At 42.7% G+C, this 24,366-nt stretch overlaps 1 protein-coding gene across 1 annotated transcript in view; it reads left to right on the top strand.

The window, feature by feature from the left end:
- The window catches only part of PRCP (prolylcarboxypeptidase), a 41,375-nt gene extending 22,706 nt beyond the window's left edge, over nucleotides 1-18,669 (top strand). The window contains exons 2-9 of the mRNA XM_032219909.1: nucleotides 6,132-6,272; nucleotides 7,363-7,464; nucleotides 8,615-8,796; nucleotides 9,346-9,503; nucleotides 10,821-10,993; nucleotides 16,008-16,172; nucleotides 17,639-17,826; nucleotides 18,093-18,669. Coding sequence (XP_032075800.1) covers nucleotides 6,132-6,272; nucleotides 7,363-7,464; nucleotides 8,615-8,796; nucleotides 9,346-9,503; nucleotides 10,821-10,993; nucleotides 16,008-16,172; nucleotides 17,639-17,826; nucleotides 18,093-18,306 — 1,323 coding nt within the window. The 3' untranslated portion in view covers nucleotides 18,307-18,669. The remainder of the gene's footprint in view (nucleotides 1-6,131; nucleotides 6,273-7,362; nucleotides 7,465-8,614; nucleotides 8,797-9,345; nucleotides 9,504-10,820; nucleotides 10,994-16,007; nucleotides 16,173-17,638; nucleotides 17,827-18,092) is intronic.
- The last annotated feature ends 5,697 nt before the right edge of the window (nucleotides 18,670-24,366 follow it).

The following is a 24,366-nucleotide window of genomic DNA, read 5'->3' as shown; positions in this document are numbered from 1 at the left end:
GTTGTTCCACTGATGAATTGTTCTCACTGTCAGAAAAATTCTCTTCTAGGTTGGATCTCTCTTTATGAGGGATCCTCAAACTACGGCCTGTGGGCTGGATATGGCCCGCTGAAGCCATTAATCCGGCCCGTGTGGGACCATAAGGCTGCACGGCCCAAATTGCCCGCGCCTGCCTTCTGGAGGCCCAGGAGGCCAAAAACGGGACACATGGAGGTCCCAGGAGGCCAAAAATGGCTTTGATTTTGGAAGCCAAGGAGGCCAAAAATGGGTTTGTTTTTGTTCTCCCCAGCCTCCAGAGGGAGGGAGGGACACACATACACACCAGAAGTCCCTCAACCCCCCCACCCCACCCCAAGGGAGCCACATCCCTTCACTAACTTCTTTCCACCCCCAGGAGGATAACAAATAAAAGTTTAATTTGTGTGTATTGTTTAATGGACTGCTAAATTGACCATGCCCACCCAGTCACTTGACCACCTAGCCATGCCCCCCACCCCAGTCCGGCCCCCCAACAGTCTGAGGGACTGTGAATTGGCCCTCTGTTTAAAAAGTTTGAGGACCCCTGATGTAGGGTATGTAGAGATGAGTATATCAGGCTAACATTTAGAAGCAAGGTATTTATTCTCCCTAGACCAGGGGTGTCAAACTCAAGGCCCAGGGGCCGGATCGGCCCACGGGGCTGCCCTGGAAACAGTAGAGGACCAGCCCAGTGATAGGATCCTGATCCCATTCCAACTGCTATGGTTGGAACAGGCCCGGCGGCGTCCACATGGATGCACACAGCGTGGCCTGTGTCTTACCGCCTCCAGGAGCCTCTGCGAAGCTCCAGCTGCTCAGCATACGTGCCGTATGCGGAAGCGCAGAAGCCTTAAAAGACAGGTAAGGAGCACCGTACCGGAATGGTATCCGGTGTTCCGGGCAGGCTCCGGTATGCCCGTACTGGGGGGTACCGCCTGCAACCCACCACTGGACCAGCCCATGGTGCCTCTGCCAGGGAAAACAGAGCTCAGGAGCCCGTTTTCTCTGTCAGAGTGCTTGGACCGCCACAGGCGCCCCCCCGACATGGGTGATGGTGAGTTGGCCACATACCCCCTGGCCACGCCTACTCCGCCGCCACCACCCCCGATAAAAAATAACCCTGATGTGGCCCTAAATGAAATCGAGTTTGACACCCCTGCCCTGGACTGATGGCATGTATTGAGCTATAGAACAGTGTTTCTCAACCTTAGGAACTTTAAGACAAGTAGACTTCGGCTCCCAGAATTCTCCAGCCGGTCATTCAGACTAGAGAATTCTGGGAGCTGAAGTCCACCATTTAGCTAAATGAGTTTAGCTAAATTTTACAGACTCCCTTGCCACAATTGTTAAGTGAATCGCTGCGGTTGTTAAAGTTAGCCATGCGGTTGTTGAGTGAAACTGGTTTCCCCGTTGACTTTGCTTCACAAAAGGGGACCATGTGGGCCTGGGTCACTGCAACCGTCATAAATAGGAATCGGCTGTCAAACATCCAAATGCAAATCACGTGATTAATGGAGATGGTGCAACAATCATAGTAAGTGGGGAAAATGGTCATCAGTCACTTTTTCCGGGCCGTTGCAACTTCGACCGGTCACTTAACACAATGGTGGTAATTGGTGGATTACTTGTACCTTGCATAAGGTAGTAAATAGATTGTGTTCTGTTTTTTCCCCCTAATCTGCGAGGACAATTTTCTTTCTGTTTTTGCTGACTCCTGCACACCTGTGTCTTTCGTACATGGGGGTCAATGAAGCTATCTGGTGCTTCTGCCTTCCTAGCTGGGATGATGAATTTTGCCCACAGAGATGAGCAGCTCGGCTTTCACTCCCTTTCCACTTCTGCTTTTTTAGAGTGTTTTGAAACTGCTATTTTTGTTCCAAGTTGTTAGTGGGCTGCTAAAACCGGCTGCTCTTTCCTGAACACCTGGAGGAAAGACTGACTGTATTTAGAAGCTAGTTTCCTGATTGTGTGAAGGGGAAAGTCTTTTTCAGAGTGGCTTCATTTCTTCTTGTCTTGTCCTGTCCTTCCTTTCCTCCACTCTATTTTCCTCTCCTTTCCACTCTCTCTTTCTTTTCTTCTCTCCTTTTCCCTTCCCTTCCCATCCTTTTCTCCACTTTATTCCTCTCCTTTCCACTCTCCTTTTCTTTTTCTCTCTCCTTTTCCCTTCCCTTCCTCTCCATTCTATTTTTCTCTCTATTCTTCCTTTCCTTTCCACTCCCCCTTTCCTTTCTTTTCCTTCCCTTCCTCCACTCTATTTTCCTTTCCTTCCCTTCCCTTTCTCCACTTTATTTTCCTCTCCTTTCCATTCCCCCTTCCCTTCCTCCACTATTTTCCTTTCCTTCCTCCTTTTCCTTTCCTTTCCTTTCCTTCCTGTCCCTTCCTTTTCTCCAGTTTATTTTCCTCTCCTTTCCATTCTCCCTTTCCTTTCCACTCCCCCTTCCCTTCTCTTCCCTTCCTCCACTATTTTCCTTTCCTTTCTCCTTTTCCTTTCCTTTCCTTTCCTTCCCCTCCTTTTCTCCACTTTATTTTCCTCTCCTTTCCACTCTATTTCCTTTCCACTCCCCCTTCCCTTCCTCCACTATTTTCCTTTCCTTTCTCCTTTTCCTTTCCTTCCCTTCCTTTTCTCCACTTTATTTTCCTCTCCTTTCCATTCTCCCTTTCCTTTCCATTCCCCCTTTCCTTTCCTTCCCTTCCCTACCTCCCCTCTATTTTCCTTTCCTCTGTCCTTTTCCTTTCCTTCCTTTCTCCACTCTATTTTCCTCTCCTTTCCACTCTCCTTTTTCTCTCTCTCTCCTTTTCCCTTCCCTTCCCTTCCTTTTCTCCATTTTACTTTCCTCTCCTTTCCACTCTATTTCCTTTCCACTCTACCTTTCTTTTCCTCTCTCCTTTTCCCTTCCCTTCCCTTCCTCCATTCTGTTTTTCTCTGCTTTCCACTCTTCCCTTTCTTTCCTCTCTCCTTTTCCTTTCCTCTCTCCTTTTCCTTCCCTTCCCTTCGTGTGTCTTAATTGCTAGTGATATAATAAAGCAGTCATTGTGTTATAGGAAAAAATCAAAACAAGGCCTTCTCACCATCATCCAAACCATAGTCACCGCCTGTCTGGACTACTGCAATGCGTTTCGCAAGGGGCTGCCCTTGAAAACTATCCAGAAGCTTCCATTGGTCCTGAATGGTGCAGCGGACTGCTTGGCTGTAGGTTTGCACACATGTCACCTTTCTCAAACTGCATTGGTTTCTGACTGGCTTCCCGGTGGTCCCAATTCAAGCTTCTGGGTGTCACCTGTAAAGCCCTACATGGCTTTGGAACCAGGTTATTTGAAGGACCATCTTTCCATGGTCACATCTACCAGACCCACCAGAGCAGGGAGTCAGGGAATGTTAAGGGTCCCCTCTCTTACGGAACTTTGTCTGGATGAAGAAGGGCCTTTACCGTGGTGGCTCCCTTCCCGTGTAACATCCTTAACATTATTTCCCTGTGGAAATAATATTGGCCTCCCACTTTGACACTCTTTCGAAAGGCCCTGAAGATGTGGTTTGGCCAATGGTCCTGAGGACTCCGGGGTGACATGGAGCCCATCAATAACAGGTAGTCCTCAACTTATAACAGTTCGCTTATGTGGCTGTTCAAACTTACGATGACATTGGAAAAAAAGTGACTTATGACCATTTTCCACACACAGGACTGTCGCAGCATCCCACGTTCAACGTGACTTACATTCAGATACTTAACTATTGACTCACATTTACGACAGTTGCAGTATCCCAGGGGTCATGCGATCACCTTTTTGTGACCTTTTGGATAAACCAAGCCCATGGGGAAGCCTGATTCACTTAACAACCCTGTTACTATTTTAACGACCGCTGTGATTCACATAACAAAGTGGCCTAGAGGTGGAGCTTTCGCCTCACAATCAGGAAGCTATGAGTTCGATCCTAGGTAGAGGCATATATTTCTCTCTCTGGGCGCAATGAGAATAATACATCTGCTGAACAAAACTCCGTATTGGTGACAGGAAGGGCATTGGGCCATTAAAACGTTCTGCTAAGCTTCATTATGTTTCCCAATGTCCACCCCACAAAGGATTATGGGGTCGTTAAATGAAAACGGTGAGTGATTCACTTAACAAAGGTGGAAAGAAAAAGTCATAAAATGCAGGCAAAACTCTCCTAACACATTTCTCATTTAGCAACATAAATTTCGGGCTCAATTGTGGTTGTAAACTAAGGACTATCTATTGGTTTGAAGTTCCTTTAAGGTCTGGAAGATGCATTAGAATATGTACGATCATCATCAGCTGTGCATTCTGAATATTTTTTCCCCAGAGTCCTTAGTAGTTTAAGGAATTAAGTTTGAAGTGATTGATTGATTTGATTGATTGATTGATTGATTCAGTTTGTATGCCGCCCTATTCCCGAGAGACTCAGGGCGGCTCACAATCAAAAAGGGAAGGGGATACAGAATAAAAATAAAAGACAAACACATTAAAAACAACAACAGTCATACCCTCTGATGGAGCTGGAAAATTCAACAGCCCCAGGCCTGCTGGAACAGCCAGGTCTTAATTGCTTTGCGGAAAGCTGGAAGGGTGGTGAGGGTCCGGATCTCAACGGGGAGATCGTTCCAGAGGGCCGGAGCAACCACAGAGAAGGCTCTCCCCCGGGGAGTTGCCAGTCGACACTGGCCAGCAGATGGAACTCGGAGAAGACCTAGTCTGTGGGATCTAATAGGTCTTTGGGAGGTAATTGGCTTGGATTGGGCTAAAACAAGCAAGGTTACCCACCATTTTAACAAAACACCACTTTAACTCTAAAGTCTCTGATAAGTCCTGATAAGGTAAGAACATGGAGCAAAAGAGATTTAAGTTACCTTACAGCTCCATCTGCTGTCTCTTTTTCTTTTTTCCTCCTGTCCAGTCTTCATCATCTGTGTCCAATATGTTTGTTTATATCTTGAAAACTTCCCAGCTAGTTTCCTTGGCAGCTGCTACTTTGCAATTGATTTCTAGATGCTTTTAAATATCATTTAGGCAGAAAGGATATTATTGCTGTCCTCGGTCCATAGTTTTTTGTTTTTTGTTTTGCTTTTTCTCTGCTTTTTATGAAGTCCATGAAGGATACAGTGCCTAGGCTGCATCAACAGAGGAATGCAATCAAGATCAGATGAAGTATTAGTACCACTTTATAATGCCTTGGTAAAAACCACACTTGGAATATTGCATCCGGTTCTGGTCACCATGCTACAAAAAAGTTGAGACTCTAGATAGAAAGAGTGCAGAGAAAAAAAAAACAGCAAAGATGATTAGGGGATTGGAGGCTTAGCATACGACAAATGGTTGGGGGAACTGGGTAGGTCTAATGAAAAGAAGGACTAAGGGTGACATGATAGCAAGAAAAGGGGGAGTGTCAATCTATTTTCCAAAGCACTTGGGGGTGGGGGGCAGAAAAAGAAATAATAGATGGAAGTTTATCAAATGTAGAATTAAGGAGAAATTTTCGGTTAGTGTCACCAGGACACTATCAGTGGAACAACTTATCTCCAGAAGCTGCAGGTTCTCCCATCACCCAAGGTTTTTAAGAGGAGTTTGGACAGCCATTTGCCTGGAAGGGTGTAGGGTCTCCTGCTTGAGCAGTGGGTTGGACTAGAAGACCTCCAAGGTCCCTTCCAACCAGTGGTGGATTCCTAACGGTTTGGAGCAGTTCGGCCGAAACGGTAGTGGTTTGGCAGCCTGGGCTGCTGGAACCGGCAGCGACCCAGGGCTGCCCTGCCCCCAAACTGGTTCTCCGGGCAGCGCCATAGGTGCCGCCAGCTTTGCTTCTGCAGATGCACAATTTGTATTGCACTGCACATGCGCACAAAGAGTGCATGCACGCGGGACGCGTCCACGAGCGAACGGGCAGTAGTGACTGCAGGAACCCACCCCTGCTTCCAACCCAGTTATTTTGTATTCTCTAAGGCAGGGGTGTCCAAACTTGGGAACTATTAAGACTTGTGGACTTGCTGGCTGGGGAATTCTGGGAGTTGAAGTCCACAAGTCATAAAAGTCCACAAGTTTTAAAAGTTCCCAAGTTCGGACACCCCTGCTCTAAGGTTTCCCCCTCCCCCATGTTGTTTCAGATCGATCACTTTGGTTTTGCTGAAGACCGCACGTTCAAGCAACGCTACCTCATCGCAGACCAGCACTGGAAGAAAGACACGGGGACAATCCTTTTTTACACTGGCAATGAAGGAGACATCGCCTGGTTTGCAAATAATACGGTACTATTTTGTTCCCTATGCCCTCCGTCTGGTAAACTCTCAAAATTCGTTTTTCTCACCATAAACATGTATAACTAGACTGTGTTGTTTCTCTGTGTCATATTATATATGTGGGCATATACAGAATTCTGTATTCATTTAATTTTTTTATCTTGTCATGTTTATGATGTGTAAAATTGCAGGTGGCGACCCTTTAAGAGCTGTATGCAATGAAATTTCATTGTTAATGTATGCCAATTGGTGTATATTCAAAGTGACAATAGTTCTGTTCTATTCTATTCCTATTCCTATTCTATTCTATTCATAATATTCTATTCTATTCCCTATTCTATTCTGTTCATAATATTATATTCCTATTCTATTCTATTTATAATATACTATTCTATCCCCATTCCCATTCTATTATATTCCCTATTCTGTTCATAATATTATATTCCTATTCCTATTCTATTCTATTCTATTCTATTCATAATATTATATTCTATTCCCATTCCAATTCTTCCATTCTGTTCTATTCTATTCCCTATTCTGTTCTATTCTATTCTGTTCATAATGTTCCATTCTATTCCCATTCCCTATTCTATTCTATTCATAGCATTCTATTCTATTCTATTCTATTCATAATATTCTATTCCATTCCCATTCTTCCATTCTGTTCTATTCTATTCCCTATTCTATTCTATTCTGTTCATAATGTTCCATTCTGTTCCCATTCCTTATTCTATTCCATTCTATTCTATTCTATTCATAATATTCTATTCTATTCCCATTCCTATATTCTATTCTATTCTATTCCCATTCCCTAATCTATTCCTATTCCTATTCCTAATTCCATTCCATTCAAATTTCCTATTCTACTCTATTCTACTCTATTCTACTCTATTCTACTCTATTCTACTCTATTCTACTCTATTCTACTCTATTCTACTCTATTCTACTCTATTCTACTCTACTCTACTCTATTGATTATCTCATATCCCGTTAAAATACTTCAGGCTTTTTTTTTTTACAGTATAAACGTTTGAAAGATCGAAGATTATTCTTTACTGAATTATTTTTAAAACAAACTGACACCTTTGCTCCACTCCAGGGTTTCATGTGGAATGTGGCCGAAGAATTGGATGCGATCCTGGTTTTTGCTGAACACAGATACTACGGGGAATCCTTGCCGTTTGGAAATAAGTCGTACACCGTAAGTATCAACTTCTAATTCAGAGTAGTCACAGATTGAGCTCATACGTTGAACTCAGCTATACAAGTAGTCCTCGGCTTCCAGTAGTTCATTTAGTGACCGTTCAAAGTTACAACGGCACTGAAAAGAATGACTTATGACCCATTTTCACGCTTATGACCGTTGTAATATTCCCCATGGTCATGGGATCGAAATTCAGACACTTGGCAATTGACTCATATCCATGAGGGTTGCAGTGTCCCAAGCAGTGGTGGGATTCAATTTTTAACTACCAGTTCTGTGGGTGTGGCTTTGTGGGCATGGCATGGCTTTGTGGGCGTGGCAGGGGAAGAATACTGCAAAATCCCCATTTCCTCCCAATCAGCTGGGACTCGGGAGGTAGAGAATAGATGGGGGCGGGGCCAGTCAGAGGTGGTACCGGTTCTCTGAACTATTCAAAATTTCCGCTACCGGTTCCCCAGAACTGGTCAGAACCTGCTGAATACAACCTCTGGTCCCGGGTTCATGTGATCCCCTTTTGTGACTTTGACAACGAAAATCAAAATTTCCCAGAAGTTGAAGTCCACAAGTCTTAAAGTTGCCAAGATTGGAGACCTCTGATCTAAGGAATCTCTTCTTTTGACGGGGGTGGGATTCAGCTGGTTCGGACCAGTTTAGGCAAACCGGTAGCTCGGATGAACAGCTGGGAGTGAACCGGTTCGCTCCGACAATCATTTGGACAATCATTTGCCCCTATCTTGAATGGTATGATTGTTGCGCTTTTAAATTATGTATTGTTTTGTGTTGGTGTCAAATTGTCTGTATCCCCTTTCCCTTGCTCAACTTGTGAGCCGCCCTGAGTCCCCCTCGGGGAAAAGGGCGGCATACAAATGAAATAAATGAATGGACCGCCCTTCCCCCGCCCCGCCCCTGCGCTTTACTTACCTATATCCTTTCAGCTGATTTGCGCAGCAGTGTGGATTGCCGCGCCTCAGCTGTGTTGCTCCCCAGAAATAACATGGAAAGTAAGTTTTGTGTGGGTGTACATCAGTCGCGGGCGGGCACATAGCACACGATCACTGAACCGGTTGTTAAACCAGCATGCTCCCAGCACTGAAGGTAAGTAAATATATTAAGGGCGCCATACAAAAGTTTTGTGGTCTCGTTTCAGGATGCCAAGCATTTGAATTACCTGACTTCGCAGCAAGCTCTGGCTGATTTTGCGGTACTTATCCAACACTTGAAAAATACGATTCCTGGAACGCAGAATACTCCAGTGATAGCTATAGGAGGGTCTTATGGTGGAATGCTTGCTGCCTGGTTCCGAATGAAATATCCCCACATAGTAATTGGGTAAGTCTGGAGCAACCTGGCCCTATCTCTACGGAACCACACAGGAACCAGCTAGTTTCTGAATCTAGCTTCACATTTCTCCGCTTGTGGTTTTTGATTACTACTAGCTTCAATTACTACTTAGGTTCAGAGTTTAGCGATCACCATGTTGGAAAGCAGGGGTCCATGAATTCAAGTCCTACCTTGGACATGAAAGTCAGCTGGGTGACTTTGGGCTAATTGTAAGGAGACTGTGAGTTCTAGTCCTACCTTAGACATGAAAGCCAGCTGATTGACTTTCGGCCAATCATGAGGAGATTGTGAGTTCCAAATCCGCCTTAAGCATGAAAGCCAGCTGATTGACTTTCGGCCAATCATGAGGAGATTGTGAGTTCTAATCCTGCCTTAAGCATGAAACCTGGCTGGGTGATTTTGGGCATCCGAATGTAGATAAATAAGTGTGAAAAATGGTCATCTGTCCCTTTTTTCAGTGCGGTTATAACTTTGAACGGTCACTAAGTGAACTATTATAAATCGAGTATTACCTGTATTTTGCCTCTTTGTTTGCAGAGCTCTGGCTGCGTCAGCCCCTATTTGGCAGTTCGACAGCTTGGTTCCCTGTGGTTCTTTTCATAAGATAGTGACCGAAGATTTCAAAAAAAGCGGGATTGGCTGTTCGGAAACCATCCGAAATTCCTGGGCGGCCATTAAACGTATTGCTGACACAGGTAAGAAGTTAACGAGTAATTGCTAAGCTGGGGGATTCTGGGTGTTGAAGTCCATTCATCTTCCAAGTGGTCAAGGTTGAGTCCGATATAGAATAGAATGAGCTGGAAGGGACCTTGGAGGTCATCTAGTCCAGCGAAGTACCTAGAAGTGTGTGTATATATTATAGCATATAATAGAAGCATATAATAGAAGTACCTATACCATTTTAGACAAGTGACTGTCCAATCTCTTTTTAAAAACATCCAGTGATGGAGCGCTCATGATTTCTGGAGGCAAGCTGTTCCACTGATAAATATGGATGGATGATAGATGGATAGATATGGATGGATGATGAATGATAGATCGATGGGTAGGTAGGTAGGTAGGTAGGTAGGTAGGTATGGATAGTAGATAGATCAGTTGTGGGTTCCTACTGGTTCAGCTGAACCCATAGTGGTTTGGTGGCCTGGGTCACTGGAACCGGCAGCGACCCAGGTCAGCCTCGCCCAGAACCAGTTCTCATCTTGTTTTTTGGTTATATGGTTAATAGATAGATAGATAGATGAGAGAAAGAGAGAGAGGTGGATGATAGAGAAATAATAGATAGATAGATAGATAGATAGATAGATAGATAGATAGATAGGTAGGTAGGTAGGTAGGTAGGTAGGTAGGTAGGTAGGTAGGTAGGTAGGTAGGTAGATAGATAGATAGATAGATAGATAGATAGATAGATAGATAGATGATAGATAGATAGATAGATAGATGATAGATAGATAGATGATAGATAGATAGATGATAGATAGATAGATAAATGATAGATAGATAGTAGATAGTAGATAGATAGATAGATAGATAGATAGATAGATAGATAGATAGATAGATAGATAGATAGATAGATGATAGATAGATATGGATTATATATATATACATATATCATATGGTTAATAGATAGATGATAGAGAGATACATGATAGAGACAGATATGGTTAATAGATAGATAGATAGATGAGAGAAAGAGAGAGAGGTGGATGATAGAGAAATAAATAATAGATAGATGATAGATAGATACATAGATAGATGATAGATAGATAGATAGATAGATAGATAGATAGATAGATAGATAGATAGATAGATATGGAATATATATATATATATATATATATATATATATATATATATATATATATATATAAACACATATATCATATGGTTAATAGATAGATGATAGAGAGATACACGATAGAGAGAGATATATGGTTAATAGATAGATGATAGATAGATAGATGATAGATAGAGAGATATTGAAGTGTAATTTCTTGATTTTTTTTTCTCTTTAGAGAAAGGCTTACAGTGGCTTTCCCACACATTTCGTTTGTGCAGCCCCTTGAAGACCACAACAGACCTCATCACCTTCAGAGAATCCCTGAGAAGCACATGGATATACGTGGCCATGGTAGACTATCCGTATGAAGCCGCCTTCTTACAGCCTCTCCCTGCCTGGCCAGTTAAGGTAACTGAACCCAATGTGTCCGTTTTGTTTTTTTTCTATGACCCGCCTCACAACTGGCCTTTTCCGGAAGACGCCAAAATTAAATTCCTGAGGGAAAAATGGGGTCAGATTCCATCATGAATAAAAGTTATCCATATTCTGTTAGCTTTTGAAGTCCTGAAGTTCTCACTTGCTGAGTTTCTGCATCTCTTTTAGAGCTGGCCAACCGCTACTTGTAGTCCTTGAGTTATAACCATTTGTTTAGTGACTTTAAACGGTTGTGACAGGGGTGGTATTCACATACCTTTGCTATCGGTTCGCAAATGTGAGCATGTGCAGAGCGTCAAAACGGGACGTGATGACGTGCAGGCGAGTGGGCGGAGACTCATGACCAGTGGTATGTTCCTAACCAGTTTACTAGCGGTTTGCTGAGAGAGCGTTTTCCCCTCACTTCTCTCGCGCGCCCACCACACATTGCTGCGCATGCGCAGTTGACTGGAAACTGGTCTGCGAATGTGCAGAAACATGCCGGCAACGGCAAAAGACACTGCGGGACCAGTTCGGGGGCGTGACAGGCCTGAGTCGCTGCCTTTTCCACCATACAACTACCGGTCCCGCCAAACTGGTCTGAACTGATAAGAATCGCTACCGGTTTGCCTGAACTGGTGCAAACCGGATGAATAGCACCACTGGGTTGTAACTTTGAACGGTCGGAAAGTGAATCATGGTTTGCAAGTCTCGAGGGCTTAACCGTATTGGGTTGTTTCTGAAGTTATTTTGATTCCACGGGGACAGCAAACAATTTCATTCGAGCATTATGTACCAAGACAAAACACGTGGCAAAGTAGCTGAAGAATTGATCCTATCTGATGGGGAAACCAAGAGCTACCGTACATCTGAATTTATGAAAAATGCCTTGGGCGACTGGAAGGAACCGGCATTGCTCCGGTTGAGCTTGCTGACTGAGGAATTCTGGGAGTTGAAGTCCACCCATCTTAAAATAGCTAACCTTGAGAAATGCTGTTTTTTAGGCTCTTGGATTTTTGTTATTGTAAGCAACCCTTGAATCCTGGCTTCTCAAGATTTGTCAATTATGATTTGAGCTTTCTAGGTGTCCTTGGTGCTTGCAGCCTTTTTAATAAAGAGGTTTGTTTGTTTTTGAAATGATAGTTAGTGGGGCTTCCCGTGAGAGATACCTTTCACAAGATTTTATTTATTTGTTTGTTTGCTTATTGATTTATGAAATGGTGGCGGGACTTTCCCTGACAGATACTTTTCACAAGATTTATTTTTTAAAATTTATTTATTTATTTTTGGAATGGTGGTGGCGGGGCTTTCCCTGAGAGATGTTTTTCACAAGATTTTATTTATTTATTTATTTATTTGTTTGTTTGTTTGTTTGTTTGTTTGTTTATGAAACGGTGGTGGGGCTTTTCCTAACAGATACTTTTCACAAGATTTATTTTTTTCAAAAAAATTTTTTATTTATTTATTTTTGGAATTGTGGTGGCGGGGCTTTTCCCTGAGAGATATTTTTCCACAAGATTTTATTTTATTTTATTTTATTATTTATTCATTATTTATTTATTTATTTATTTATTTATTAAATGGTGGTGGGGCTTTCCCTGACAGATACTTTTCACAAGATTTTTTAAAAAATTATTTATTTATTTATTTATTTATTTATTTATTTATTTATTTATTTATGAAATGGTGGAGCTTTCCCTGACAGATACTTTTTACAAGATTCTATTTATTTATTTATTTATTTATTTTATTTATTTATTTATTTATGAGTGAAATGGTGGGGCTTTCCCTGACAGATACTTTTCACAAGATTTTATATTTATTTATTTGTTTATTTATTTATTTATTTATTTATTTATGAAATGGTGGAGCTTTCCCTGACAGATACTTTTTACAAGATTTAATTTATTTATTTAATTTATTTATTTAATTTATTTATTTATTTGTGAAATGGTGGGGCTTTCCCTGACAGATACTTTCCACAAGATTCTTATTTATTTATTTATTTATTTATTTATTTATTTATTTATTTATTTATTTATTTATTTATTTATTTATTGGTGGGGCTTTCCCCAAGAGATACTTTTCACAAGATTTTATTTAAAAAAAATTATTTATTTATTTATGGAATGGTGGGGCTTTCCCCAAGAGATACTTTTCACAAGATTTTATTTTAAAAAAATTATTTATTTATTTTTGGAATGGTGGCGGCAGGGCTTTTTCCCTGAGAGATATTTTTTCACAAGATTTTATTTGTTTGTTTGTTTGTTTATGTAATGGTGGGGGACAGGTCTTCGCCTGAGAGATACTTTTCACACGAGATATTCCAGTCCATCCGGAGTCTAAAATCAAGAAGGTTTCCTCCCCCCCGCCTTCCTTTGGTCAAATCCTTAAAAGAAAAAAAAACTTAACGTATTCAGCTTCCCCTGGGTGGCGCAAGCTTTTTTTCAGTCACTTCTCTTCTCCCCCCCCCCCCCGCGCCCCACCCTCTTTGTTTAGAAACTCGGATGGGTTTTCTCAGTGACCAAACTAATGTGATTATTCTGAGACTTTGCTATTGAGTAGCTTGAAAGGTGGATTCATTCAGCTGGCTTGAATACATCGGTTTAATCCTCTTCGGTCATGGGGCATAAGGGGGGGGGGAATAGTTCCCCTTGGAGAAATGGGAGGCGCTCTCTCCCCTCCCCCCCTCTCTTTCCCCCCTCTCTCCATAAAAGTTGCAGCCTCTTAAAGCAACTCTTCTATCTCCCATACAGCAAGAAAAGTTTTGGGAAATCCTGGATCTTCCAGCTGAGAAAAAGGATTCGGACACGTGGAAAAAGATAGGCATCATCTTATTAAGAACTAGCTGATAATCATGTGTCGCCCCGGGGTATTTATTTTTGCTAACCCCGTATTAGACAGGAAAAGGAATGAATTATATGTATACTGTCAAGTCAAAGTAATGCTGGAACACACAGAGAGACACAGACACACAGAAACACACACCTGAATCTAAAATGCACACTATCACTGTCAAAAGTACTGTGATTTGACAGTATACGTAGATATAATTCATTCCTTTTCATTTCAGCTGGCCAGGTGTTCCAGAGTTATGCTGGTACACACAGACACACAGACACACACACACCAAGGAGTGTTAGTATTTGTTTCCAGATAACAAGTCATCTGTGTACCAAGTTTGGTTGAAATTGCTGGAGGCATTCCAGAGTTATGCTGGAGAACACACACACACACACACACACACACACACACACACACACACACACACATACACACACACACACACACACTAAAGGCAACCCAGGTCTTGCTGACAATTTGACTTTTGAAACTTAATTTGAATTTAATCAGATTTGAGTAAGTGATTTGGATTTCTGCCTACGCTTCCCCCACTGCGATTCCGATCCAACTGGGTTACCTGCAGAATTGAAAGACGGGTAGTCCTCGACTTACGACTAATATTGAGACCAAGCTTTCTGTTGCTAAGTGAGACATCGGTTAAGTGCAGGGGTAGTATTCACTTACCTTCGCTATCGGTTCACAAATGTGAACACGCTCGCAGGTCCTTCCGCGCATGCGCAGAGGGTAAAAAAACGGGACGTGATGATGTCCGCGTGGGTGGGCAGAGCCTCCTGCCGCCGCTTCCAATTCGTCCGAACCGGATAGAACCGGATAGAACACGACTGGTTAAGTATGTTTTGCCCCATTTTTCCATCTTTTTTGCCACAGTCGCAAAGTGAATCGTTGCAGTTGCTAAATTAGTAATGTAATTGTTAAGTGAACCTGGATTCCCTGTGGACTTTACTTGCAAAAGGGGATCACGTCTCTCTCTCTCTCTCTCTCTCTCTCTCTCTCTCTCTCTCTCACTCTCTCTCTCTCACTCTCTCTCTCTCTCTCTCTCTCTCTCACACACACACACACACACACACACACACACTGCATCCGTCATAAATAGGAACAAGTTGCCAAGTGTCTGAATTTTAATCACGTGACCAGGGGGTCATAAGTGTGAAAAACGGTCATAAGTCACTTTTTTCAATGCTAGGGTAACTTTGAACAATCACTAAACAAATAGTTGTAAAACAAGGAATTCTTGTATAGCTGTGTAAGGTTTAAGGTTTATTGCATTTATATGCCGCCCTATTCCCTGAGGGACTCAGGGCGGCTAACAAACCCAAGGGGGGGGGGGGGTAAAACAAGAAGGTAATACAACAAACGAAATACAAAGAGAATTTAAAAAGACAATCGACAGTCACACGATTCGAGAGGGGGAAGGGAACTCGTCAACCCCAGGCCTGCCGGCACAGCCAGGTTTTAACGGCTTTACGGAAAGCCTGGAGGGAGGTGAGGGTCCGAATCTCCGCAGGGAGTTCGTTCCAAAGGGCCGGAGCAGCCACAGAGAAGGCCCTCCTCCGGGTAGTAGTCAGGTGACATTGGCCAGTAGATGGAATCCGGAGGAGGCCTAATCTGTGGGATCTAATGGGCCTTTGTAGCCTGAATCCTTTACAGGTAGTCCTCAACTTATAACAGTTCGCTTAGGGACCACTCAAAATTATGCCGGCCCGGAAAAAAAAGTGACTTACGACCATTTTTCACAGTTATGACCTTCGCAGCATCCCCATGGTCACGTGATCCAAATTCAGAGGCTTGGTAAGTAGTTCATATTTATGACCGTTGCCGTGTCCCAACCACATGGGATCCCCTTCGGAGACCTTCTGAGGTCACAAGTCAAGGGAGAAAGCCAGATTCACTTAACAACCGCCTGACTAACTTACCAGCTGCAACAATTCGCTTAACAACGCAGGCAAGAAAGGTCGTAAAAATGAGGCAAAACCCGCCTAACAACAGAAATTCAGGGTTCATTTGCGGTTGTGTGTCCAGCAATTGCTTGTGTTTTGCAGATGTGCCAAAAATAAGCTTCTCTGTGCAGGATTGGATTTTTTAATTCTCTGCTATTTGGGGGAGACTCAATTCTTCTCTATTTTTTCCCCCCAACCCTCTCTAGGTTATCTGCAAATACCTGAAAAAACCTAAACTGCCGGACAAGTTGTTGCTACAGAATGTTTTCCAGGCTGTAAACATCTACTACAATTACACGGGGCATGCATCCTGTTTGAACTTAACTCGGACTGCTACGAAAAGCCTGGGCCTCCAAGGCTGGTCTTACCAGGTGGGTGTGCACCCCGTAATCAACGTGGCAATTTTGGGAAGGGGTGGGTGAATAGCCGCCATGATGTAAGGCACCGCTTTTCCCAATGTGAAAGCCATACTCATTTTTTGATTTGTAACTTTTTGTTCTAATCTTTTTTGGCACTTTTAAAACTTTTTATTCACTTACTATCCGGCGTTGCCCGGGTATTTACCTATTTATAAGGGGAAGATGTCCGGACCAAATGTAATTTCTAATGTTGGATTTTCTCCCTTACCAGAGGGAGCCCCCTTGTGGAGTACCGTGAAGCCATTACTATGGCAACTCCACTGCGCTGTACAATAGAGGCCATTTTATGGCACGACAGGCTGTATCTTAACAGAGCACACACCCCAAGGAGTGTTAGGGGTGTGTTACCCCCACAGTATTTTTTTTCCAGAAAGTCATCTGTGTACCAAGTTTGGCTGAAATTGCTCGAGGCGTTCCAACACACACACACAAACACACACACACACACAAACACAAACACACACACACACAAACACACACACTCATATATAGAGATAATAATACAGGTAGTCCTCAACTTACATCCACAGCTGAGGCCAAAAATCACTGTCGTTGAGGGAAATATTTGTCAAGTGAGTTTTGCCCCATTTTGCTACTTTTCCTGGCCCAGTTGTGGAGTGAATCACTGTGGTTGATAAGTCAGTCACATGGTGGTGAAGTGAATCTGATTTCCTCATTGACTTTTCCTGGATCAGAATGTCTTCAAAAAGGGTGTGTGTGTGTCACATCACATACACACACACACACACACACACACACACACACCCCACACACACGGGACACTGCAACCGTCATAAATATGTACCAGTGGCCAAGCATCTGAATTTGGATCATGTGACCGTGTGAATGCTGCAGTGGTTTTGTAAGTGTGAAAACGGGCATAAGTCCCTTTTTTTTCAAGTAACGTCATAACTTTGAACAGTTCTTAAATGAACTGTTCTAAGTGGAGGACTACCTGTATTAGAAATCTATCCATGGTTGCTCTATTAGTCAGGTGGCAGCCTAGAAATTTAATAATATATCTATATATAAAAGTGTGTGTGTGTGTTCCAAGAGAACTCTGGAACACCTCGAGCAATTTCAACCAAACGTGGTACACAGATGACTTACGGGGAGGGGGGGTGTTCTGTTAAGATACAGCCTGTTGTGCCTTAAAATGGCTTCTTCTGTACTGCTGTAAAATGGCTTCTACTGTACAGCACAGTGGAGTTGCCATGGTAACAGCTTCACCGTACTCCACAAGGGGGCTCCCTCTGGTAATACCCAGGGAAAGGCCGGTTTATCAGCTAGTAATACATAAATCTTTAAGAGTTCCCATTTTTAGGGATTCACATATTAATGTCTGTCTCTCTGAAAGACCTATTCCAAGCCGGGATCTTATGAAATTAAGCTCTCCTGTTTCCCTTCTCTTCTCCAAGGCTTGCACCGAGATGGTAATGCCCATGTGTTCAGACGGTGTCAACGATATGTTTGAGCCACAGAAATGGGACCTCCATGCTTACTCGGAGGAATGTTTCAAAACCTGGGGGGTACGACCCCGCCCTTCCTGGATTACCACCATTTACGGTGGGAAAAACATAAGTGCGCACAGTAACATCATTTTCAGGTGAGTTTGTATTGTACATAACTAGTAGCAAGTAGCATTTAGACGTATATACTTTACAGCCCTCTCTAAGTGGTTTACAGAGTCAACCAATTGACCCCAACAATACGGGACCTCATTTTACCGACCTCAGAAGGATTGGAAGGCTGAGTTAACCTTCATCTGGTCAGGATCGAACTCCTGGCAGTGGGCAGAATCAGCCTGCAATACTGCATTTTAACCACTGTGCCACTATTGTTCTAACACCTGTCTTCTCCATTCTCTGCCAGCAACGGAGGGCTCGATCCTTGGACCGGCGGTGGCGTGACAAAGAACATCACGGACACTCTCGTGGCCATCATGATCCCGGAAGGAGCTCATCATCTCGATCTGCGTGCCAACAACCCTTATGACCCCATCTCCGTTCTGCAGGCTCGCCTCTTGGAAGTCCACTACATGAAGTTGTGGATACAGAAGCACAGGAGGGTTAAAAAATGCCCATAGTAACTGGATAATAGTGGGGGCTTTGTGCGGCAATGGTTAGCCTTTGGTGATCGTCTTCTTTCTGGATTGTCTCTTCTTCATCTTCATCTTGCTGAGCTTTCTTTAGCTTCTTTTAATTCTCAATCAAGAGGTCCGTTTGAGACGAGCTGGAACTGACACGGCCTAGCTTTGGTTAGTGACGTCTGGAGGTGGGTTGCTACCGGTTCGCACCAGTTCAGATGAACCAGTAGTTGAAATTGCGACTGGGTCGCCGAACCGGTAGGGACGACAGACTCGTGACCCCCCGGGGAACCAGTTCCCCGGTCACCGCGGCATGTTTTATTGACATTTTTAATGTTCTGCGCATGCACAGACCTATTTACAGGCAATTGTGTGCATTACGTGAGCACCAAACCGGCAGTAACATTAGCGGAAACCCACCCCTGGTGGCGTCCCATCCATCTCTCTCATTATAGAAAGCCAAGACAATTTCTATCTGTTCTTCATTGAGCTGTAGGACCCACAACTGGGGAAGGAGAAGGCTTCTAATCTCCTTTGCCTTTGCCTCTCCCACTTACTTAACTGTCTTTCTATGGGGAGCTGGACTCCCTACAGGTAATGCTCGACTTACGAAAACCACCATGGAGCCCCAAATTTATGTGGCACACTGAGAAATTTGTTGAGCGAGTTTTTCCCCTTTTTTCTGATTTTTCCTGCCACATTTCTTAAGTGAATCCTAAAGAGGTGCGGTGGCCCTAGAGGTGGAGCTCTCGCCTCACAATCAGGAGGCTGTGAGTTCGATCCTAGGTAGAGGCAGATATTTCTCTCTCTCTGGGCACGTCGAGATTATATCTGCAAAATATAACTCCTCATTGGCAACAGGAAGGGCATCGGGCCAGTAAACACAAAGCTCCATTCAGTTGCCCAGACTCCGCCCCCCCCCCAAGCGATTATGGGGTCGTTAAAAGAAGACGATTTATTTAAATTTCTGCACTTGTGAAATGGATAACACAGTTGTGAAGTGCATCTTTGCTTCCCGTATTGACTTTGCTCGTTGGAAGGTCGTGAAAGCGGATCACGTGACCCTGCGACCGTCATAAATGTGAGTCGGTTGCCAAGCATCTGGATTTTAATCCCGTGGGGATGCTGCAACCATCATAAGTTTAAAAAACGGTTATAGGTCATTTTCCCCCTGGCCGTTGTAACTCTGAACGGTCACTTCACGACCTGTTGTAAGTCGAGGACTACCTGTATTGTCTTAATTTAAGGAATTCAGGGGACCAACAGGTAGCAGGCCAGCTGGAAACTTAGGAGGCGACTTTAAAGAGAGAATAGACAAATTTGCAGAAGAACCTTTGTACTCAAAATACTTGAGACGCTTTGTCGTTGGCTGGAAGGCATTCTACTTGAATAAATCCTACTCTTGATCTTGGCTGTTTACTTTGAAATCCAGTCACCAGGAAACACTATTAGAGCAGAAGACTTGTGTGTCTTTGCGTGTTGTTTTGTACTTTTTCAGGAGGCAACTGGGCTTTCTTTTTTTCTTTGAAGACGTTTCGCTTCTCATCCAGGAAGCTTCTTCAGCTCTAACTGGATGGCGGGGAATGGAAGGATGGACAGCTGGTCCTTTGCATCCTTTTTAGAGAGGCATTGAGGCCACTTGGATTTTCACCTGAATAGTGCTAATTTAGCCTGCCATTTAGGACACAGATAAACCTCCAAGTGCTTCAATGATCCTCATAAGTGATTGGTGTCAACGGTGACACAAATTTGTGTCATTTCTGTTTCTCAACATTTTTGCTTATTTTTCCTATAAAGGCTGTACTCATCCAAGGATATTGCATGAAAGGATGGATGGATGGATGGATGGATGGAGAGAGTATGAGAGAGAGATCTTTATTTTGGTTATTTCTTCTTGAGAAAACGAAATGCAATTTGTACAATGATAAAATGAGATTGTGAAAAAATAAAATACTGCTGTTAATAAAAGTAGAAAACCAACATATCCATTTGGCAATGCTTGTTAATTAAACACACCAGGCAGAGCAACTAAGCAAGGCACCTGGAAAATATGTCCTGCAAAAAGTAACTGCGAACGAGAAAAAAGATGATTGGGGATCAGAAGAAGCGATACAGAAATACTTTTAAAGTCCCTGGAGAGGACTTTAAAAAGGAGAGAGGGGCTTTCACTGGTCTTAACTTTTTGGATGCCCCCTTCCCCCCCTCCCATCAGTATTGTTGATGTTCCGTCAGTAAGTTGTCTCCAACACCTGGCGGCCTCATGGATCATAGCATCACATCTCCCTGTCTTCAGGTGGCTCTTAAAGTTTGCCCAAATTCATGTTCCTTTCATCCATGACACCATCTAACCATCTCGTTCTCTGTTGTCCCCTCCTTCTTTTGACTTCCAACATCCTTTGGCGGCCAAAGGACTTGAGCTTCAGCTTTAGGATCTTCCCTTCCAAAGGACTGTCAGGGTGGATTTCCTTGAGGATCGACCGATTACATCTCCTTGCAGGCTGAGGAACACTCAATTCTTTGGCGCTCAGCCTTCCTTATGGTCCAAACCATAGCTTTGTCTCAGAGGTGGGTTCCTACCAGTTCGGCTGAGTAGGTAGTATCTCGGCGTGCCACGCCCCCAAACCGGTTCTGTTGTCGGCGACGCCATCTTGATTTTCAGTTCTGCGCATGCACAGAACAATCTTCATTGCAAAAATGTAATTTTTTCCCCTTTTCTAATGTGTGCATGCGCGGACCTTTTCAGGTGCAACTGCGCATGTGCACAATTTTTTTGCACGCCGAACCAGCAGTAATGCTGGCAGCAACCCACCCTTTCTTTGACTATAAAGAACTCTGTCATTTTGACGACGAGACCATGGGGATTGCCACCAACGGCCATTAAGTGTGGAAAACCAATCCCAAGTCACTTTTCTTTTTCTAGCCACCGTGTCAACTTTGAACGGTTATTAAACGAGCTGTCGTAAGTTGAGGACTACCATATAGGCCCAAAAGTTGCGCCTTCTTTCTGAAGAAACACAATGTGAAATGCTCTTTATAACATGACTTAAGGGGGCAGTAATGTATTTAAGAAAACATCCCAACTTCGGTTGTACTTTTTTTTAACTTATAAGTTTTTTTTCCTGATTGACCACACCGTAAACAAGAGCTATTCTAAACGGGTCTGCAATTTTTGTAAGTTGAGGACTACCGTATAGGCCCAAAAGTTGTGCCTTCTTTCTGAAGAAACGCAATGTGAAATGCAATTTATAACATGGACTCTTTTTTTTGCAATTTTGTTTTATTTTTAAACATAAAAAACAACATAAAAAAAATTCTCATCCATTACATATACAGCATGTCGTTTGGTTACAAGTGTTTTTGCATCCATATTCTCAATTACATATACAATCACAGATTTTCCGTCTAATATAACTAGATACCTCACTTTCATTGTACAACATAGATTCAATTACGGTTAATGTTTCTTTCTTTTCAATAAACCTAATTCTCTTAACATTCTTGATTGTCTGTTTAATAACAATATACCTTTATATAATCACTTATCCCATTCAGAATATTTTTACAGTATAAAAGAATTTACCAACTGTTTCTATTTATATATCACTATTTTCAATTATGTATAATCCCACCAATCATCCATCGAGTATGCTTTTGTTCATTATTGTCCTTGTACATCATACATTCAAACAAAAAAATAACATGGACTTAAGGGGGCAGTATTGTATTTAAGAAAACATCCTGACTTCGGTTGAATTTTTTTTAACTCACAAGTTTTTTCACAATTGACCACACCGTAAACAAAGAGTTATTCCAGATGGGTCTGCAATTTTTCACTTGAAGGGGGAAGATATAGATAGATAGATAGATAGATAGATAGATAGATAGATAGATAGATGATAGATAGATAGATAGATAGATAGATAGATAGATAGATAGATAGATAGATAGATAGATAGATAGATATTAGATTTTTACAACCCCTGGTAAGCCCCAATTATGGGAGGAAGCTAACTGCTTCCATCATCTGTCAATTGGCTCGTCACAAGAGTCCATCACAACAGAAACCCAATATTTTTACTGTTGCCTTTGTTATATTTGTGTTTTTTTTTAATTTGTGCTGATAAATAAATAAGGCCTAATGGCTAAGATGTCTGCCTAGTATGTAACATAGCCTAGGTTCAAATCCCAGTAAGGGTATGGCTAGCTGATGAGAGCTAAATAGCTTGAAATAGATCTATACTAGTCTCCCTTTATTTATTTATCAGCACAAATAAAAAAAACACACATATATAGATATAGATTAGATATAGATTAGATATAGATATATAGATATATAATATAGATATATAGATATATAGATATGAATGATAAAGGAGGAGAGCTTGTGGCTTAGTGGCTAACACAACTGCCTAATATGTTAATACAGCACAGGTTCAAATCCCAGTAAGGGTATGGCTAGCTGATGAGAGCTAAATAGCTTGAAATAGATCTATACTAGTCTCCCTTTATTTATCAGCACAAATGCAATATATATATGTACATACACACATACACACACACACACACACACACACACACACACACACGGTTCTGTTGTTTAAAAAAAAAGCACAATCTTCAGAGTTTAGGGGGGCTTGAAAAAGGGGCACCAAATTACTTCCGTTGGCCTTGTTCTTCCTAATCTGTGGAACCCCAGGGAGAGTTGAGGCCTTGCCATAGAGAGGAAGGAGACCTTTTAATGACAAAAGTAATGTGATTATCGGACTGAATGTGAGGAGCAGGGCGTGGATGGAAGGCTTAGAGAAAAATCTGTTAGAATAGCTGAATGTATCGGCTTAAATCTTTTCTCTTAATATGGCTGCACAACGGTTGATCTTTCTTTTAAACGCTTCGTCTTGGGAGGAAGGCCGTCGCTTGAGGGGATTTGAAAGATGCTCCTTTCAAATAAAAGAAAAAATCTCCACAGAACTCGAGGCGGGGTGGAAATCTTTTTTTTAAAAAAAGCCCACAAATCCATGTGCAGGTAGTATCCTCGACTTACAACGGTCCGCTTAGTGACGGGATTACAAACGGCCATGAAAAAAGGCACTGTTTTTCCACACTTACGGCGGCCATAAGTTGCAGCATCTCGTTTGGACACGTGATCAAAATCCGGGTGCTGGGTGGCTGACTCGTATTTATGACGGTCGAGAGTCTCGGGGGTGGTGGTCACGTGATCACCTTTTGCGCACTCCTGTTAAGCCGAATTGATGGGGAAGCCAGATTCACTTAACGACTCTGGCGCTAACTTAACAACTGCAGTGATCCGCTTAACAGCGAGGGCGAGAAAGGTCGTAAAATGGGGCAGAACCCCATTTTAACAAATGTCTTGCTTAGCACACAGACATTTTGGGCTGGATTGTGGTCATAAGTCGAGGATTACCTGTCGTTGAACTGAAGAAGCTTCTGGGATGAGAAGTGAAGCATTTTTCCAAGATAAAATTAAGTCCAGTTTCCTTTTGGGGGAGAAAAAAAAGCATTCAGGATAGTTGAGACAAAAATAGCAATAGACTTCTATACCGCTTCAGTGATTCTGTCTTCAATCAGTCAGAATACACCTGGAAGAGAGCTTGGAGGTCATCTAATCCAACCCCCTATATCATTTCAGACAAGTGACTGTCCAGTCTCTCCTTTAAAACCTCCAGTGTTGGAGCACCCACAACTTCCGGTGGCAAGCTGTTCCACTGGTTAATTGTCCTCACTATTAGGAAGTTTCTCCTCAATTCCAGGTTGCTTCCCTCCTTGATTAGTTTCCATACCAAGGTGGCATAGCAAATAAACAAATACAGGCCCTCCTTGACTTACAACAGTTCATTTAGTGACCGTTTGAAGTTACAAGTAACTTTGAAGTTACTTGTGCCGAAGTAGCGGCACTGAACAAAGTGACTTAGGACCATTTTTCACACTTACGACCGTTGCAGCTTCCCTACGGTCACGGGATTTACATTCGGCGCCTTGGCAGCTGGTTCCTATTTATGACGGTTTGCAGTGTCCCATGATCCCCTTTTGCAACCACATATA

This window comes from Thamnophis elegans, chromosome 6, assembly GCF_009769535.1.
Source record: "Thamnophis elegans isolate rThaEle1 chromosome 6, rThaEle1.pri, whole genome shotgun sequence".
Taxonomy (NCBI): domain Eukaryota; kingdom Metazoa; phylum Chordata; class Lepidosauria; order Squamata; family Colubridae; genus Thamnophis; species Thamnophis elegans.
The sequence above is the reverse complement of the archived record's forward strand: the minus strand, read 5'-3'. Positions and strand labels throughout refer to the sequence as shown.